The 20294-nt window shown below is 44.3% G+C and overlaps 1 protein-coding gene across 1 annotated transcript in view; it reads right to left on the reverse strand.

Annotated features, from left to right (window-relative positions):
- Positions 1-238: 238 nt before the first annotated feature.
- Positions 239-20294, reverse strand: part of twisted (Protein O-mannosyl-transferase 2) — a 60287-nt gene continuing 40231 nt past the window's right edge. The window contains 1 exon segment of the mRNA XM_065222481.1: positions 239-646. Coding sequence (XP_065078553.1) covers positions 453-646 — 194 coding nt within the window. The 3' untranslated portion in view covers positions 239-452.

Consider the following 20294-nt stretch of genomic DNA (forward strand, 5'->3'; position numbering starts at 1 on the left):
CATTATTTCACATGATCACTTCAAATGAAAGAAAACCTCTGTAGCATCTCTCTCCTTCAGCTTCACTCCGTACTCTTGGTGAAAACTAGAGCATGTTTCCTTGTAAAACTGAACAAAATTTCCCACTCTATCTAACCTTTTCTCGATGGTTCTGTGTCTGCACCAAATCTGAATATGTAAATATACTCACAGCTATCGACAAGGAGGGAGTTTCTCGCAAATTCAAACACTCTTCACCATTCCGATAATTTACGAGTATTTCTTCATTAAAAGCATCTTCATTAGAAATAGATCAAAATACTGGATCTCCCACTTGTGGAAAGGATCAACAAATCATTTCCTGCTCGATGGGAGGGGTATAAAAACATGAACGGAATAAAAATAAACCAGCAATGCAGGAGAACAAACATGAAATACGGTCGAACACCACCGGTAAGCTTCGCCATCGAGCTTCAAAACTCCCACGTATCCATCCACTTGAGTCCGGCCAGCGTCGAGTTGGGTTCGTGGGAAAACGGTCCGCTCATGCCGTACGCCAGGGGTGAAAACAGCGCAAAGCTGTAGACCAGCGCGGCCATCGCCACCCCCAGGGCCGTGTGCCGCAGCCAGTTCGGTAGCTTCTCGGTGAGGTAGTCCAGCATTACACCTGCAATGTGATGGGGATAAAAGTTAGTTAACTGTGCCGAAAGGATGCCGGATGGGAGTGTAAATCAAACAACTTCGAGGAAAAAGATATTCATTCGCGTTTGTTTCCCGGAGAAAACAGAATGCTGGCATTTTCCACTCGTTCCGCTTAGACGTTTAGCAAGTAAATACAATTTCTTTCGATGTTTCTCTTTTCGGCAGAAGGTGCAAACATGTGGCAATTGCAAGTGAATTTTAAACTTGAAAGGAAAGTGATTTTTTGTTTTACTTGAAAAGTACTTTTATTTGGACAGCAACATACGATTATGTTTGACACTCATTTGTGGTTTTACTGGGCACGTGACATGATAAATTATTTTCCTCGCAGGACAGCAAAAACGTCGCACAATTGTGACAATGGATGGCATTTAACTGTTTGCGTAAAGGATTGACAAATTGATATGCCTGGGGGGAAAAAAAGGCTGTCAGCTCCACACCCAAAAATATACAAACCAGAGGTACCTCATTATCAACCACAGTGCACAATCGCTCGCAAAGCCTATGATTTTAATACCTGCAATTTTCCACCCCAACAACGCTGACAATGGAAATGCCCGATATGATGGTGATGTGTTGCATCATACACAGAATGCACAATCATTTGTGGCTTGAGCCAGCCGTACCTATATAATTATGCGAACATCAACCTTTTCGCGCGGTCCGTCATTATCGAGCTCACTCATTTATACAAATTCCGGTTCCACCTCGAATAAACCTAGACGGCAGGAACATTTCGAGGCAAAAATCTGGATTCGGATTTACTCAAAAATCCTGCCGATGATGACGAGGCACGTGGCACATGTCCGTAGGTGTGGCGAGCAGCCCCATCAGCCAGCTCTACACACAGTACACCGCTTATCAATTATCTCATCATCAAGTATTCGCTGTCGAAATTGATGGGTTCCTCTGACGCCATCCAACCTCACTGGGATTGACCACCAGCCCACCCACCTGTCCGTGTCGATATAGTAGGACCGACGATGTTTTCAATCAATTTTTGGTCAGCTTCTGAAGTGATGAATAATTATGTTGAAGGGCCGTGATGGTGCAAATGTGCGTGGGAGTGTGTCTGTATGAGATGATTTAACATCATGCCGAAATCAGCAGTTTCGGGTAAGTGCAAACAAATAGGGCTTTAAGAACTTTAAGAAGTACTTTTGCAACACCTTCAGTTCATCTAGGTTGATTTTACCCGTGTATCAAGTGTCGTTAGATCATGATACAGTTAGGAATCCTTATTGCCAGGCTATCCTTGAATAATGGGATTTTCATTAATAGGGGCTGTGGTAGATTATCTCGACAAAGTTGTTGTACTGGGGTAGATCAACAATCCTGTGCCATTCGATTCAGATTTAATTGGGAACTACGCCGCTAGAGGCGCTTCACTTTCATATTACTTATAACGGGCACTATATTACATGGAATATGGTTCCAACATAGAATACCTCTTGATCCTGGCCAGCAAAGTTGTTCAGGTGCCCAAGTCCTTTCGGATGGTCGCCATATTAGTTTAGAACTTTCATACTACGCGGCACTAGTGTGCAAATGAACTTCCTGTATATTCTGTACATCGAGATCCTGGCCATATAGAAGGTTACTGTCTTCGTTAGTGATTTTCGACATGATTGAAGTGCATCCTCTTGGATGTAATATTAAAATTTATTTTTGCTGTGTTGTCATATTAGTTCTGAACTTTCACACTACGTGGTGCTAGCGTGTATTTGAACTTCCTGTATAAGCTGTATATCGAGATCGTGGTCATATAGGATTTTGGTGTGGTGAGTATTTCCGGAACAGGGGGTCGTATAGAGGGCGGATTTCGATGCAAGACCATCGGTTTTAGAAAAAACTAGCAAATACCCATTAGGATGGGACAAAATTCAAATTCCAGTTGCAGTATGATTTCCGGGCGCCTTCTGGGTTCTAGAATAGCTGTGTAAAATTTCAGGTCCGTCGGTCGAACTATATTTTAGCGCCAGCGGTTCTAATTTTACATAGGATTTTCTATGGAAAAATCAAATAAAAATCTGGTGAGGTCACCCATTGTCATCTAAAAATAAATCAATCCAACTATTTCCTAGGAAATTTTACAAGCAAACTTTTCTTTGAAGACCACAAAACGATCCAACGCTTGTGGAAAAAGTTATTTAGCAATTACTGATTGCTAACCAAACGAACTGCTCATTATTCATTTTTTCTAGCAACACTGCCAGCTGCCGCCTGCTACTGTTTGCGCGAGGCAGTAACAGTATAAATGAGTGAGAGTTCACTCAGCATGGCGGAAAGCCGATATCATGCACAAAGAATCTTCGATTTTGATTAAAAATTTACACAGGTTTCCGGTATAGTACAACAATTATGTTTCACGGGGGTCGTTTGGAAACAAGCGTGATTTTTCACAAGGGTGTATTTGCTTTGGCGCACAATTTATTCAAACCTTATCAGTCGATGTGCTGCTGCTCAGACTTCAATATTTCATCGGCTTCATTTTACGGTGGTACTCCACAACTTGCAGTAGGTATTGATGTCGTTCGGGATTCTTGGCGCCGTTCTGCCCTTTCCGCGACATCATTCACAACCCCAAGCAAAGCTTTGATCCGGATGTACCTTTGGTAGTACACTGGGATGGAAAGATTCTGCCTGACATCAACGGAAAGTGCGTTGATCAGCTTCCCATTCTTGTTACTGAAGCAGGGGTGTCTAAACTTCTTTCGGTAGCTTCTCTATCAAGTGGAACGGCGGATGCTGAATCAGCTGCGATAATGGAGACAATCAACGAGTGGGGTCTGCAGGAAAGAATAGCTGGAATGAGTTTTGATACAACTAGTGTTAACTCTGGCGTAAAAAATGGTATTAAAGGGTGTCCACGATGAAATTGCCACACACAAAATTGATTCGCAAAATTTGAGTTTTCATCCGATTGCCATCAAATTTTCAGGGATTGAGAAATAACTAATTAACTTCATTTTACCATTGACTCGTATTTTATTTACAGTCCATACGCAAATGCCCGCACCTTGGCATTAACCCCGGCCATAAGATTCTGCACAACCTGTGAATCAACCGTTTTTTGCATGTAAACCCATACTTTCTTCAGTTCCTCGACTGTCTTCACTACCTTAGGTCGTTTAAGAAGGTGCTGCTTCATAATCGCCCAGTACTTCTCGATGGGGCGGAGCTCCGGAGTGTTGGGAGGGTTGAACATTTTCGGCACGAAATTGACCTTATTGTCCGCATACCACTTCAGCACGTCCTTGGAGTAGTGGCATGAGGCCAAATCCGGCCAGAAGATTGTTGGGACGCTGTGGGCCTTCAGGAGAGGAAGCAGCCGCTTCTGGAGGCACTCTTTTATGTACACCTGTCCGTTCATCGTGTCCTGGGTCACGAAAGGTGCACTCCGCTTCCCGCACGTGCAGATGGCTTGCCAAACCAGGAATTTCTTCGCAAATTTAGACATCTTCTGAGTGCGGACATGCTCCGGAACGCTGAACTTATCCTTGGCCGTGAAAAACAGGTTGCCGGGGATCTGTTTGAAGTCGGCCTTCACATATGTTTCGTCGTCCATGATGCAGCATTCAACTTTCGTCAGCATGTTGAGGTACAACTTCCTGGCACGGGTTTTGGCGGACTTGTTATGCTTCTCGTCGCGATTCGGGGCCTTTTGTACCTTGAACGTTCGAAGCCCAGCCTTAGTTTTGGCCTTCTGGACAAAACTTCGGCTTAGGTGCAGCTTCTTAGCCACATCCCTAACGGAGGCGTTCGGATTTCGGTAGAAGGCCCCAACTACGCGGTTGTGATTTTTGGTGTTGTACGGAATACTTTTTCCTTCACCTCTGGGCTTCCGATCGGTGGTCAACCGTTCCTCGAACCGCTTAATCACTCGCGACACCGTGGAATTAGCGATTCCCAACGTTTTAGCGATGGAACGATGCGAGAGATCCTTGTTCTCGTGATGAATGCGCAAGATTTTATCACGCACGAGCTGTTCTTTCGACTCCATTTCCGCGAGTTTTGATCACAGGACTTTAAAACTTGCAGGATGTAAATAATGCACTATGAACTAAATCCACCCAAATATTCATTAAATTCTACCCAACGGTTAAAAAGTTAGAGCAATTTCATAGTGTGGCAATTTCATCGTGGACACCCTTTACACAGAACAAGGAGCTTCAAGTTTTCGAGAGGCGCTATGAAATTCATTAAAGACACCAAAACCAGCGGACTCTTCTATTAGAGATCCATCTGTGAAAAACGTTCTTGCAAAATCAACATGGCCAAACTTTGCAGCGTATAATGACGGAGCAATCATAGGACGATGATGCTCTGGAATTCCGCGGATTTCCTGCGTCATTGATAAATCAAAATTCACTGAATTGCCGAAATCGGAGAAGACTACACGATTGGGAATATTCCTTGAAGGGCTGACATCCTGTGTTAAATATAGGTAGTATAAAGTCATAAAGCATGTTTGAGGATTTAGCTCCAGAAGCTTCTCAAAGTTTTCGATTACCAGTGGGTTCATTACTTCGCAACGGGTGAGGAGCCTCAGAGATAACTCTGAAAAACGGACGGATAGTGGCAACATGCCCGCCAGCACTTCGAGACTCATAGTATGAGTCGAGTGCATGCATCCTAACGCGATACGAAGACAACGATACTGGATCCGTTCCAGCTTGATGATGTGCGTTTTAGCTGCCGACTGGAAGCAAAAACTACGGTACTCTAAAACCGATAAAATCGTTGTCCGGTACAACGTCAGAAGATCTTGTGGATGGGCTCCCCACCACGTTCCGGTAATTGATCGAAGGAAATTGATCCTTAGTTGGCATTTTCGTCTCAGATACTCAATGTGGGATCTCCAGGTGCATTTGGAATCGAACCAGACCCCGAGATATTTAAAAGACATGGAATGAGTGATCGGTTTACCCAAAAGTTGAAGCTTCGGTTGTGCTGGGCTATGCTTCCTAGAAAAAACGACCAACTCAGTTTTCTCCGTGGAGAATTCGATACCTAGCTGAATAGCCCAAGTAGACAAATTGTCCAAGGTATCCTGTAAGGGTCCTTGCAGGTCAACCTCTTTTGGCCCTGTGATAGACACTACGCCGTCATCTGCAAGTTGTCTCAACGTGCAATTGTCACTAAGACAGGCATCAATTTCTCTAACGTAGAAATTGTACAAAAGGGGGCTTAAACATGAGCCTTGGGGGAGACCCATGTAGCTAAATCGAAAAGCTGTAGAGTTTCCATGAGAAAAGCTCATATGTTTTTCTGACAGTAAATTGTACAAAAAATTATTCATTAATGGAGACAATCCACAAGCGTGGAGTTTCTCTGAAAGAACTTCAACGGATACTGAATCAAAAGCTCCCTTGATATCCAAGAACACAGAAGCCATTTGCTCTTTCTTAGCAAAAGCCAACTGAATTTCCGAGGAAAGCAACGCGAGACAGTCGTTCGTTCCCTTACCCCTACGGAAACCAAATTGAGTATCTGAAAGAAGGTGGTTCGTCTCAACCCATTTATCGAGGCGAAAAAGGATCATTTTCTCCATCAATTTCCGAATACACGACAGCATCGCGATGGGTCGATACGAATTGTGATCCGACGCGGGTTTATCAGGCTTTTTAATGGCTATCACCCTCACTCGTCTCCAATCGTCGGGAACAATATTGAGCTCCAAGAACTGATTGTACAAGTTCAACATGCGCCTCTTAGCGACGTCTGGGAGGTTTTTCAGCAAGTTGAACTTGATTCTATCAGATCCCGGGGTAGAATTGCCACACGAAAGGAGAGCGAGTGAAAGTTCGACCATTGAAAAAGGCTGACTGATTTCGTCTACCGAATTCGCGGTTTCGCGAGGAATCAACTGCGACGGCACGGAATCCGGACACACTTTTCGCGCGAATTTAAGAATCCATTGATCCGAGCATTCCTCGCTTTCGTTGTTAGTAGACCGGTTACGCATTCTTCGCGCCGTACTCCAAAGCGTATTCATAGACGTTTCGCGCGACAATCCGTCTACAAACTGCCGCCAGTAACCTCGTTTTTTGGCCTTGATGAGGCTCTTGAGTTCGCGTTCAAGAGATGTGTATGCGTCGAAATGCTCGCGTCGGACTTTTTACGGTAAACCTCCGTGCATTGTTGATCCCACCAGTCGCGGCACCGGTCGTGTTTGAGCTTGAAGTGCGCTGTCGACGATGAGATTAGAGAGGAAGTTATATTCCTCCAACGGCGGAAGCTCTTCCACTGACGATACTGTATCGCCTATCGCGGATTGGAACTTAGTCCAATCGATGTTACGGGTTAGATCATACGCGACGTTAACGGATTCTGACGAGTTGAACCCACTGGCAATCGAAATTTTGATCGGCAGATGATCACTACCGTGCGGACCCTGAATTACATGCCAATTGCAATCCAACGATATTGAATTGGAGCAAAAGGTGGGGTCTAATCTGCTACCATTCGAGGATGGACCAGCCAAACGTGTTACTTCTCCATTGTTAAGGATTGGCATGTGGAAGTTGTCGCAGAGATCATAAATCAAAGTAGAACGGTTATCATCGTACAGCTCCCCCCAGCCTGTACCGTGGGAGTTAAAATCTCCCATGATCAACCATGGAGCGGGAAGTACCGCACATATGTCGAAAAGTTGTTTGCGATTAACAGAGACTCTAGGAGCAATATATACAGAAGCAATACAAAGGCACCTTTAATGGTAGCCTGACATGCGACAACTTCAATACCGGGGAATTCGGGAAGATTCACTCTATAGAAGGAATGGCACTTTTTGATCCCCAAAAGTACCCCTAATCCACGTGAATCCTCACGATCCAATCGAATAATGTTAAAATCATAAAAAGGGAGACCAATTTCTGAAGAGAGCCATGTTTCACAGAGGGCAAATGCATCGCAATTATTTTTATGGACTAAATACTTAAACGAATCTAATTTCGGAACAAGACTTCGACAATTCCACTGTAGAACAGTGATCAAATCCCCGAGCTAGTTTGAAAAATTATCCATCGAAGGAGATGATAGTTGCAGAAGGGGCCATTTTGAAGTCAATTGCTTCAAGAAGAATTTCACAGTGGGAAGCAATGTGAGGACAATGCTTTTCAGAGGTTCAGAAATGTTGAGCTATTTGAGAATACCGTCCACAATGTCATCAAATGAGAACAACCCAGATGAAGAAGGAGTTTCTGTTCTTAGAATTGGGGCATCAGGGGTTTTGGATGTCCCCGGAAGATTTCGGGTTCTTGATTGTCAACTTTCCGCGAACGGATGCGTTTTCGTTTCCGTGCAGAAAAACTGAAAGAAGTTCCCTCCTCAGCCAAGTCAGAATCAGTCTCGTCATCTGACAAAAGAGAAAAGGGATTTTTGTCATTGGTCGATGGCGTGGCTGCACAGATAGAAATTCTGAATTTTAATTGTGATGTAAACATTCAATCACGCAGACTTGTATTTCATTTCACGCAACCGACCAACTTGCAAACAATGTTGTTTACAAAGATGGGCTTTTGTATACAATATTTGCTACATTGAATGACATGTGGCAAAACTTTACATGATATATAATGTAAACATATATGATATGTGACGCTCCATTTATGTGCATCATATTGAACAGAAATTTACACTACTTTTTCGAACTGTGTGTCTTAAGCATTTCTGCAAAAGGCCGCCTGGAACGTTCCTGAAGGGAGCGTTTCATTTTGTCCCCGAGCTGTTTGTACGCCGGGCACGACGAGAGAGCATGAGGAGGAGTTCCGTTGCAGTATACGCATTTTGGTGCAGTAGCTGCGCAGGCGCCATCCTCATGCTTCTCCCCGCATGTGGAGCAGCGTGCCTTGTTGCCGCAGTGGGAGGCCGTATGTCCCAACCGCTTACAATTCTGGCAGTTCATGACCCGAGGTACAAACAACCGCACAGGAAGACGAAGTTTTCCCAGCTCGATGTATTGAGGAAGGGCAGATCCAGAAAAGGTCACCCGAAACGAGTCTGTGGGGGTAAAACTCTTTTTACCGTCGCTGAGCGATACTTACTTCATTTTATGAACGGCCAGTATCTTTATCGGAGGAAGCAAGGGGTTCTTGAATCGGCCAACCGCTTGCTTCTCCAGTATCTCGGGGTTCAGGCTCGCCTCAGTGACCACGCCTTCGATCTCCACATCAGAGGCTGGAATGTACACCCTATATTCCAGTGTGAAAAACTGGGAAACAGCAATCTCATTGGCCTGGTTCAGGTTAGCGACGGTCACACGAAGTTTGTTGTGCCTAACCTTCGTTTTTTCGGTTACGGCAGAGAATCGCTTTGTCAGATCATCAGATATTTGAACAACATTCAAGGGTTTGTTTTTAGGCTGAAAATAGACAATCCATGGGCCAGTCGAGTCATTCGGGTAGTCCCGAAATCTGGTGCTTTTCTCAGCCTGCCCATTGACAGACTGAGACGACGAACCAGGGATGACATCATCATTTTTCTGAGATGAATGGTCATGTCGTCTTCCGACAAAGCATCCATTTTGTTCTACTAGTGGGAGCGCAAAACGCTCTCCCACTGAACTGATGTTTAAACTCGCACAGACACAATACACAGAAAACACTACAAACACAGAAATACAAAGTGAAGATTTAACTAATGGGGGAGGAAAAGAAACAAAAAAAAAAACAAAAACTTATCTGATAATTCTATTCTACTACCACCGAGCGTTATATGTGTAGGCGTTTACACAGATGCTGGAAGGGACGCGCAGCGTGGATGACCTTCGTTGTGGTGCACTTGATCGAGGCTCGGTACTCAGCGCACACAGGCGCACGATGATTGATGAACGATGTAGATGTAGAAACGGGTGCTCACACTCGATGATGATGATACGTGAGCGGGTATGCGTGAGCGCGTATGCGTGACCACGCAACGATGATGCCCAAATTGGTTTGCGAATTACCAATAGCACGGATTAATCTTTCCGAAAATGACACTTTCTACTAAAGAAAACTCACTTTTCGATAAATTTACCGGGAACGATGCCAGGAGTCACTTAGTGAGAAAAAACTGATAATTTATATCAAGCGAATACCGAGAAAACTTCCAAAACAACGGAGCGCGAAACAAGTCGACCGTACTTCTTGCTAGAACGCAGTGAGATGGCTTCGTAAAATATTAGACAGTATTTTCAAAAAGGGGACTGTCAAAATCGTGCCATTACTGTAGTGATACATTTTCTCCTTCAGCTTTATAATCGTTGGCTTCACGCATGGATAAATAAGTCTGATTAGAAAGCAAATTCATTCTTTTGTATGATTACCTATTTGAAGGGTTGTACACCCAACCGGGAAATGTAAGATTCTATTCCAGATTAGCATGAAAACTATGCAACATTTGCAATCTTTCGCGACATTAACAGACTCTGTAATGTGGTTGCCGGAAAGTTTTGGAATTATTTTTTTATTTATTGATTTACTTATAATCAGTGATGGGCAACTGAACCAACCGGTGCGCACGGTGTGCTGGTTCGTGTTCAAAAAATACTCCTGTGTTTATGTAAGCGTGTACCTTGGTTCGGTTGAGTTTTAGTGTACCAGTGTGTTCTAAATCAAAACCGTGTGCCGGTTTTCGAGTTGATGTTCAGAACCGCAGCTTGAAAACCGAAAACCGGTGTGCTAGCATTTTGGTTTTGGTACACGAGATATAAACCGTGTGCAGGGTTCAATTATATGTTACCAAAACCGGGTATACCGTTCTTGGTTCGGAACATTGGCAAGAATTAAATAGCAGTGCTCCCAAAAAGGTGAGTAAAATATTTGTACCAAGCGACAGTTATTAATTCAATTGCCAAATATTTTGATAGACAATATTGGTAGGTAGCGAAGGAACTAGAAATCATTTTGAAGTCTGACAAATACCCCTCGATATGGGTATTTTTGGAGTCCGCGTGACGCCTATAGTCTGGAAAACGATAACCGATACCTTCTTGAAATCCAGAAGGCGGCATCCTGTTGCAGATAAACTGAGAAATCCTGTCAAATACCCTTCGATATGGGTATTTCTGGAATCGGGGTGACGTATAAATACCGGAAATCAATGTCTGACGCCATTTTGAAATCCAAGATGGCGGCTTACGGTTGTAAGAAAACTGGGAAATACTAGCAAATACCCTTTAATATGGGTATTTCCGGAATCGGGATGACGTATATAGACCGGATATCAATGTCAGACACAATCTTGAAATCCAATATGGCGGCTTCTGAGTATAGAAAAACAGGGAAATAATGTCAAATACCCTTCAATATGGGTATTTTCGGAATCGGGGTGATGTCTAGAGACTGGAAATCAATTTCTGACGCCATTTTGAAATCCAAGATGGTGGCTTCTGGTTGTAGAAAAACTGGGAAATACTGTCAAATACCCTTCAATATGGGTATTTTTGGTATCGGGATGACGTATAAAGACCGGAAATCATTGCCAGACACCATCTTGAAATCCAAGATGGCAACTTCCGGTTATAGGAAAACTGAGAAATAGTAGCAAAGACCCTTCAATATGGGTATTTTTGGAATCAGGATGAGGTTTATAGACCGGATATCAATGTCAGACACCATCTTGAAATCCAAGATGGCGGCTTCCGGTTATAGAAAAAACTGGGAAATAATGTCAAATATCTTACAATATGGGTATTTTTGGAATCGGGGTGATGTCTAGAGAGTGGAAATCAATGTCAGACGACATTTTGAAATCCAATATGGCGGCTTCCGGTTTTAGAAAAACTGGGAAATAATGCCAAATATCCTTCACTATGGGTATTTTTGGAATCAGGATGACGTATACATACCCGAAATCAATGTCTGACGGCATCTTGAAATCCAAGATGGCAGCTTCCGGTTGTAGAAAAACTGGGAAATACTAGCAAATACCCTTCAATATGGGTGTTTTTGGAATCTGAATGACATATAAAGACCGGAAATCAATGTCTGACGGCATCTTGAAATCCAAGATGGCGGCTTCCGGTTATAGAAAAACTGGAAAATAATGTCAAATATCCTTCAATATGGGTATTTTTGGAATCGGGATGACATATAAAGACCAGAAATCAATGTCTGACGCTATCTTGAAATCAAAGATGGCGGATTCCGGTTGTAGTAAAACTGGGAAATACTAGCAAACTCCCTTCAATATGGGTCAAATACCCTACAATTTAGGTATTTTCGGAACCAAGAAGACGTGTAGATGCCGAAAATGAATGGCCGTTGCCGTTTTGGAATCTAATATGGTAGCCATTGGGTTGAAAAAAGTGGCAAACACCCTACAATATGGGTAGTTTTGAAATAGGGACGACGTGTAGATGCCGAAAATTGATGTCCAAAGCCATTATGGAATCCCCGATGCCGACCATATCGTATAATATTTTACACTTTTTCTAAAACAGGTGGTCACCATCTTGCATTCAAAAATGGCGTTGTACATCGATATTCGGCCTACACGCGTCATTTCCGAGGTGATAATACCCATATTGTAAGGTATTTCACAAGTTTTTAAAAGCCAATGCCTGCCATCTTGGAATGCAATAAGATGTTGGACATCGATTTTCAGCCTCTATACGTCGTCTCTTACACACTTAGATTTTTTTGACGATATTAGCACCATCGAGTAGTTCAGCATTTTATTTTGCTGGATCTCAGTGAAAACTTGCCGAGATTGAGCTAAAAAACGGGAATTTTGCTGAGGTCTTCGCTAACAAACAGAAATTTCTCGGTAAAAAATCTAAACGCTTATCCGAAAATACCTATATTGTAGGGTATTTGACATTTTGAAATCAATGGCTTCCAACTTGGGTTCCAAAATTGCGTCGGACATCGATTTTCGGCATCTACCGGTCACCCCCGAAAATACCCATATTGTAGAATATATCCCACTTTTTATGAATACGGAAGCCACCATCAAATTTCGGCTTCTGGATATCATCCCGATTCAAAAAAATACCAAAAATGATGGGTATTTAACAATATTTTCCAATTTTTAGTAAATTGCAAGCCGCCATCTAGGATTTCAAAATGGTGTCCGATATAAACTTCCGGCCTCTAGACATCATCCTGATTCCTAAAATACCCATATTGATGATTACATATTTGCTATCAAACATGCCTATTCTAAACATAACCTGTTCGAAGTACTCCGGACACTATCCGGAGGGATTTTTTTTAATGGATAATATCCAAGTTAAAATTATCCGGATAATTTTATCTTGAATATTATCCGGAGGAAAAAAATGTGCATAGGGATACACTACGTTTATTTATATCCACTGGATAGGTCTATCCGGATAATTATATTAAAAATGCCTATCTGGATAGCCATCTTGGATTTGAAAATGGCGTTAGACATTGATTTCCGGTATTTATACGTCATCCTGATTTCAAAAATACCCATATTGAAGGATATTTGGCATTATTTCCCAGTTTTAATCTAACCAGAAGCCGCCATCTTGGATTTCAAAATGGCGTCAGACATTGATTTCTGGTATATATAAGTCATTCTGATTCCAAAAATACCCATATTGAATGATATTTGGCATTATTTCCCAGTTTTAATATAACCGGAAGCCGCCATCTTGGATTTCAAAATGGCGGCATACATTGATTTCCGGTATCAAGACGTCACCCTGATTCCGGAAATACCCATTTTGAAAGGTATTTGACAGGTGTTTAAAGGTGTTTAAATTTTTTTCTATAACCGGAAGCCGCTATCTTGGATTTCAAGGTGGCGTTGGTTGACGATTTCCGATCTCCACGTCACACCGATTCTGGAAATACCCACATTGCTTAATACATCATTTGAATTCACAGTTTTTCTGTATTCAAAAACCGCTATTTCGACTTGACACTGCATAATATTATTCATCAAATACAATTTCTGCCATCACTGGCAATTCTGAATAATGCGCACCACGCACATAAACACACAACAGTACCGGATCGGTTCTTGAATTCAAAACATCATCCTTGTGAACACAGAACACCGGTACTGGAAAATCAGAACCGCACCGTGTGCAGCGAACTGGTGAACACGGTGCGGTGTTACTTGCAACTACCAAACCGAACCGACAGCAGCACCATACACTCGGTATAACAGATCAGCACATTGGTTATGCTTTAGAAAACCGTACCGGTGCTGTACCGGTGTTTTGCCCATCACTGCTTATAATCACCATATTTGGCATTGTAGCCACACAGACTAAGGCTAAAAATCTCCAAAATAAATTAAAAAAAAAACACAGACTGAATTATGGGGCTTTAATTATATTCTTAAAAACTAGTTTACTAATATTAATCAAAAGCATCACACACATCATTGAACAGTATGCAACATTTGTCGAGTGGATTGTAATAGCTGACTCGATAGTGTTTGCAGTCCAATAAGGTTATCGGGATTGGTCCATGGAAGCTGTTGTAAAGCGAATCTGACTAAACGTTTCTGGATTCTTTCGATATGTACTCCATATTCAAGAGTGCTACGAACCAAGGAGCAGTACAATGTTTTCAAAGCGAGCACATCATCGAATTGCGCAGCATTGCGATGCCGGAATCCAAGCAAGGCCTTTGCAATTTACATAGACAACTATGTGCTCATTGAATCTAAGTTTGCTATCCAAGATAAGCCCAAGATCTTTAATAGAAACAACTCGTTCACGTGGAAATTGATTTATCGAATAATCAAATCTGATCGGCAAGTAACTACGGGTGACTTTGTATTTGGCAGTGCTTGCTTGCATTCCGTTCATCTGACACAACGATGTTAACCGCTCGATGTCAGTTTGTAGAGCACAACAATCTGGGATCGATTTGGTCATACGGTAAAACGAAAATAAGAGGTCCTAAGTGGCTCCCTTGTGAAACTCCCGATGGTACATCAAACACATCAGATATGGCATCATCAACCTTAACGAAAGCCTTTCTGGATAAATATGATTTTAACTAGCGAACGACCCACGGCGGAAGATCAAGGCGGCTCAACTTTACGATAGCGAGGTCTTGGGGGCTTTGTCTAAAGTCTTAGAGAAGTCAATGTAAACGGCATCTACTTGCTGACGCTTTTCTATGCTATCAATAAGAGTGTTGGTGTAGGACATCAAGTTGGAGATCGTCGAGCGCTTTTTGTTGAATCCATGCTGGAACTCCAAGATTATAGATTGCACAACTGGATAGAACTTGTCATGCAGAAGACTTTCGAGAACTTTGGCCAAACAATTAAGGATCGATATAGGTCGGTAGTTTCTCACGCTGTAGATTTTACCTGAAGATCGTTGTAATTGATGCCAGCTTTCAGGAATCAGTCTATTGTAAGAACTGCCATTACATTTGTCGTAGAAACCATTTTTTTTAGTTTAAATGATCTTTATTTCAGTTCGACTTGGATGATTACCATATACATTTGTCTAAGTGATTTAATTGCTTTCTTCATCTTTAGGTATGGGCAAAATTCAAAATTTGTTTTACAGAATTAGTCCTAGACTTAGTACACGGTCGACCACCTTGGTGGGATTGGTTCGTTTTGTTTTTAGAATTTGAAGAGAAACTACTTAATACTACTATTTACAGCTTAAAACTAACCTACTCTACTATATACACTTGACCTGCTATGTACAAATTGCTTATTAAAGCATGTTCAGAAAGATTGCATTTTTGGATAAATTTGGTTGTCATATCCTCAATTTTGGAATCTACTTTGGGAATTTCTGCCTCTTGATGGAGGTCTGCTATTCTTGTGTCGAATGGACGATCTAGGATCATCCTCAACACTCTATTCTGTGCAACCTGGATTTTGTTCCTGTGGATCTGAGCGCACGATTCCCACACCGGGGCGGCATAGAAGATCGCGGGGGCTATGATCTGTTTGTAGACAGCCAGTTTGTTTTGCCTTGAGAGGCGGGATCTGCGGCAAATGAGCGGATACAAACACCTAACCAAGGCGGAGCACTTAACTAGGGTTTTCTCTATGTGCGAGCGGAACAGGAGCTTCTCATCGAACAACATCCCGAGATAAGTAACATCAGCGGACCACTCGACCCTTGTACCATCCATTATTACGGTACAGGAGGGAGACGGTTTAAGTTTTGGCGATTGTCTGTGAAGGAACATGATCGCTTGGGTTTACGAGACGTTGATTAAAATTTTGCAAGTGGTGGCATAATCAGTAAAGGTGTCAAGGCATCGTTGGAGCTTGTTCGTAATTTCACGAGGCATCCTACCCTTGACGGCTATCGCGGTGTCATCTGCGAACAGGAAGAACACGCAACCGTCTCCTAGAGGAGGGATGTCCGACGTGTAGATGCTGTAAAGCAGTGGTCCCAGCAGACTCCCTTGCGGAACAGGCTGGGATCGGAAATTGTGCCGAAAGGGAACTATTCAACGACACCCTGGACGACCTTTGCTGGAGGTAGTTACGGGTGATTTTCACAAGGTATGATGGAAAGTTAGAGTTACAAAGCTTGTATATAAGTCCGTTGTGCCAGACATTGTCAAACGCCTTTTCGACGTCTAACAAAGCCATGGCTGTGGACTTGGATACAGCTTTGTTACTTCGGATGTTATTCATCACCCGCACTAGCTGATGATTGGTGGAATTCCCCTTACGGAACCTGAACTGTTCCGGAAGAAGAATGTCATGTTCCTCCACAAACTTGTTCAGTCGGCTGAGGATCAATTTTTCGAACAGCTTGCTCAGGCTAATCGGTCTGTAGCTTGACGGTAGTGAAGGGTCTTTCCCAGGTTTGCGGATCGGGATGATTTTTGCCACATTCCAGATGCTTGGACAGCATGCTAGGTTGAATATTCCGTCAAACCCGGGAGCCTTCATGTTCTTACTGTGTTTCAGCGCTGAGCAAATTTGTTCCTCTGTAATCCGTTCCTCTGGAGGGACGGCACAAGGGGAGGCATCTAACGTCTGGACGCACTGCGCAACCTGGTTCTCGAGTGGACTTGGGATATTGGAGCCAAACAAATGCGACTGGGCAATGTGCTCCCCAATCGCATTGGTTTTCTCTTCGTTGGTGATAAGCCGTTCGTCATTGACTCTAAGTGGTGGAATGGGCTTGGGGTGAGACTTCAGCACCTTGGCAACCTTCCAGAATGGTCTGAAACGGTCGTCCAGGTTCTGAACGAGCCGCCCGAAACTCTCGTTCCGGATTGAGACCATTCTGGAAGCGATCTGCCGATTCAGATCGACCATTTCGTATTTACGCTGCAGATCCCCAGTCCGCTGAAACTGGCGTCTACAAACATTTCTGAGCCGAATCAAGAGTTTGGTGTGGGAATCAATTGCTTGAAACTTACCCCTCACAGGAACTCGTCGAACGCACTCTTCGTCAGCCACGGATATGGCTTGATGGAGACTCTCCAGGGCCCGGTTGATGTCCTCCACTGTGTCGAGTAGTGGGTTGTCGACGATGTGGCGGTCGACCACGCGCCGAAACTGGACCCAGTTGACTCGATGGTAGTCCTTCCGCAGGCACGGTGCAGGGGCCACGTTGCAGCCCAGCTCGGTCAGCACCGGTTGGTGGTCCGAACTCAGGTCGTTGACGGCAACTGGCTTGGCTAATCCAGTGTTTGCCAAGAACAGGTCCAGCGTCGATGGGTTGCCCGCCGGTGATGTGAAGGTTGGTTCGTCCGGAAACCAGACGGAATAGAGACCATGCTGGGAATGGTCGAATAATAGGCGGCCGTTCTGGTTCTGCTGGTAGTTTTGCCAGGCCTCGTGCCGGGCGTTCAGGTCCCCTCCGATTACGAAGCGGGCATTGGTGCGGGTTATGATGGTAAGGTCGTTCTTGAACTGATGTGCTGTACCATTGCTAACGGTACATTGCCGGGGGCAGTAGGCGGCGATGAACCGGACGTTTCCGGTCGATGTCTCCACTTCCACGCCGATGGCCTCGATGATGGAAGTGCGGTAGTGGGGTAGGGTGCAGTACTTGATGCCTTTCTTGATGATGACCGCGACACCGCCCCCCCCCCCCCCCCCTGGAGCTGGTGCGATCAAGCCGGACAATGCTGTGGTCGGGCAGCCAGAGGCTGTCACCGGTCTTGAGGTGGGTCTCGGTGAGAAGGCCCACGTCGATGTCGTGCTTGCGGAGGAAGTCTGCAAGCTCAATGTTCCAGTTGGCGATCTTTATGGCTTCACGGTCCATAATTAGCGACAAAGGAGATGATAGCTTGGAGCTGTTGTATTCTTGTAGCGTAGCGCAGGTGCGCTTGATGATGATGGCCTGGGCCAGCAGTGTAACGATCTCATCCGTTGACAGCGGAGAATCGTCGGATGCTTCGCCGGTTGTACCAGCCAATCCCGGAGCAGGGGGATCCGTCGATGGGCCGGAGGCTTGACCGGGTACTGCAGCGGCAGTCGACTGGGCAGCAGCCAACTGTTGGTTGAGCGGGAGCAGCGCCAACACTGGAATTGGCCGTGGTTGGACCGGTGCTAACGGAGGAAAGTTCTGCAGTTGGCGCATGTGGGAGCGGCTTCCTCGATGCTGTCGCAGTCGTCGATCTTGTGGTTTTTGCCGCATTTGATGCAGCGGCTGGCCATGCGGCAGTTCCTGGTGCCGTGCCCGAACAATAGGCAGTTCGAGCACTGAGTGACGCCACGGTGGGTCGGCTTATACCGCTCCCACTTCACTACGATGTGGAACAGAGTGCGTGTCGTCTGGAGATCCTTCACGGTTGTGGAGTTTTTCTGCAGATGGACCAGGTAGAGCTGGTCACGATACTTGATGGACTTGCTGCGGGTCATCTTGTGGATTTCGACCGGCTTGAGGCCGTTCGCCTTAATCTCGTCCATTAAGGTGGTGGTGTCCATGTCGTGGAGCCCGCGCAGCACCACTTTCAGCGGCTTGGTGGCCTCGACGTCGTGGGAGAAGTACTCCAGCTTCATCCTGTCCAAGAGGGCCTGGACTGCGTTGTAGTGATTTTCGGCCGAGACCATCAGTTTGTAGCCTTCCGTTCACCGTTGAATGGTGCAACGAAGGCCCTCCTTAATGTAGTAATCCAACTTTTCCCATAGCCCGGGAGGGAAGCCCTTCACATAATAGGGTGGCAACTTCACTTTTTTCGGCACCGTCTCAGGGTCCGACTGCGGCTGGGCTCCGTTCTGCAGGGCGGAGAACGGATTGTTGCTCAGCAGCTTTTTTGCTGCCGATGCGGTGGCACTGCTGTCTTCAGTTCTGGGTCGTTTAGTTCCAGTCGTCGCGCCGTCTCCTGGGAGAGGCTGTTTTCCCGGTAAACCGGCACTCGCGTTACCGCGCGATTTCTTACCCATGGCTGGGTCAGCGAGAGCGTCACTACACAACGCGGAGCTAATTCGATTTGCGAACGAACGAACGAACGAGAGTGAATGAAAATCGACTGAACTGCTCAACGATCACTGTCGTAGAAACCATATGCAGAGGATCTAATAAATCCATTCTTACATTGTGTAGCGTTAGCGATAGCGTTGTTATGATATACTTCGTAGATCGGGTACTAGCGACACTCACGTCTCTTCTGAAATTCTCAGTTAGACTACTTTCAGGAATAATGCTGGGGAGTAAACATTGGTTCCAATCCAAACAAGAGTAACAGAAGCATGACTGTTGCTATTCCCGGCCACGCTCATCCTTACCATAACTAGGGATAGGGAAGGAAATGTTGATGTAGTACTTACTTAAAGAGAGGCCACCGACTTAGCGACACCCTCATAAGCGCTACGGAGTTGGAGGGTTGGGTAGGGTATTCGGTTAGGATTTACCTCAAGTTGGCGATGCAACCAAAAGTATGTATTGTTTATTTGTTGTTTATATAATCTCTCGATAGCCGGCTATCGAAAGAACATATTCATTTTGTTCAGTAGACATGAATTTTAAGAGTCATGACGGAGAGCTTGGGATTAAACCCATGATTTTCTGCTCAGTAAGCAAAATCGATCTCTCCAGGGTCATCGAGCTTCTCAGAACCATAACGCTTCGCGACAATACAGGACTACGTTTTCGCTTGATATGCAAATAGTTTCCGAGGTTAATGTTCAATATCAAATATGCAAATGATGGTGGAGATTTATTGTGCTGTGGAAGAGCTTGGGGTTAAATCCATGATTTTCTGCTCAGTAAGCAAAATCGATCCCTCCAGCGTCATCGAGCATCTCATAATCCACAGCGCTTCGCGGAAAAGTACGAATATATGGATGAACTATATATTATTGAATAACTATTATTAACGATAATTACATGAAAGAAATAGACGCTATAAAGATACTTTGCACATGTTAGACACAAGAAAAGGCTGACACACAAAACCAGCCAAATCCACTTGCAGTCACAATCAACGATTCTACGAATCGCGAGCGCTCACCAATCATAAAACCGCTGACTGAGACACTCTGAAAGCGAAATTGACAGGCTCTATGAGTCAAACATCCGCCCTTCAATCTCCTCCCGCATCCAACAACACAAATCTCCATTACAACATCTTACGAATTCAAAACTCCGAAAATCGCTCATCTATAGCTAGTGAGTGGAAGCAACCCTGCATGCAACCATTCTTCATGATACACATTTTCTGTCTATCTTTCCATTTGGCCTGTGGATATGC

This window comes from Ochlerotatus camptorhynchus, unplaced genomic scaffold, assembly GCF_037179485.1.
Source record: "Ochlerotatus camptorhynchus isolate MF236.1 unplaced genomic scaffold, CSIRO-AGI_Acam_v1.1 ptg000170l, whole genome shotgun sequence".
Classification (NCBI taxonomy): domain Eukaryota; kingdom Metazoa; phylum Arthropoda; class Insecta; order Diptera; family Culicidae; genus Ochlerotatus; species Ochlerotatus camptorhynchus.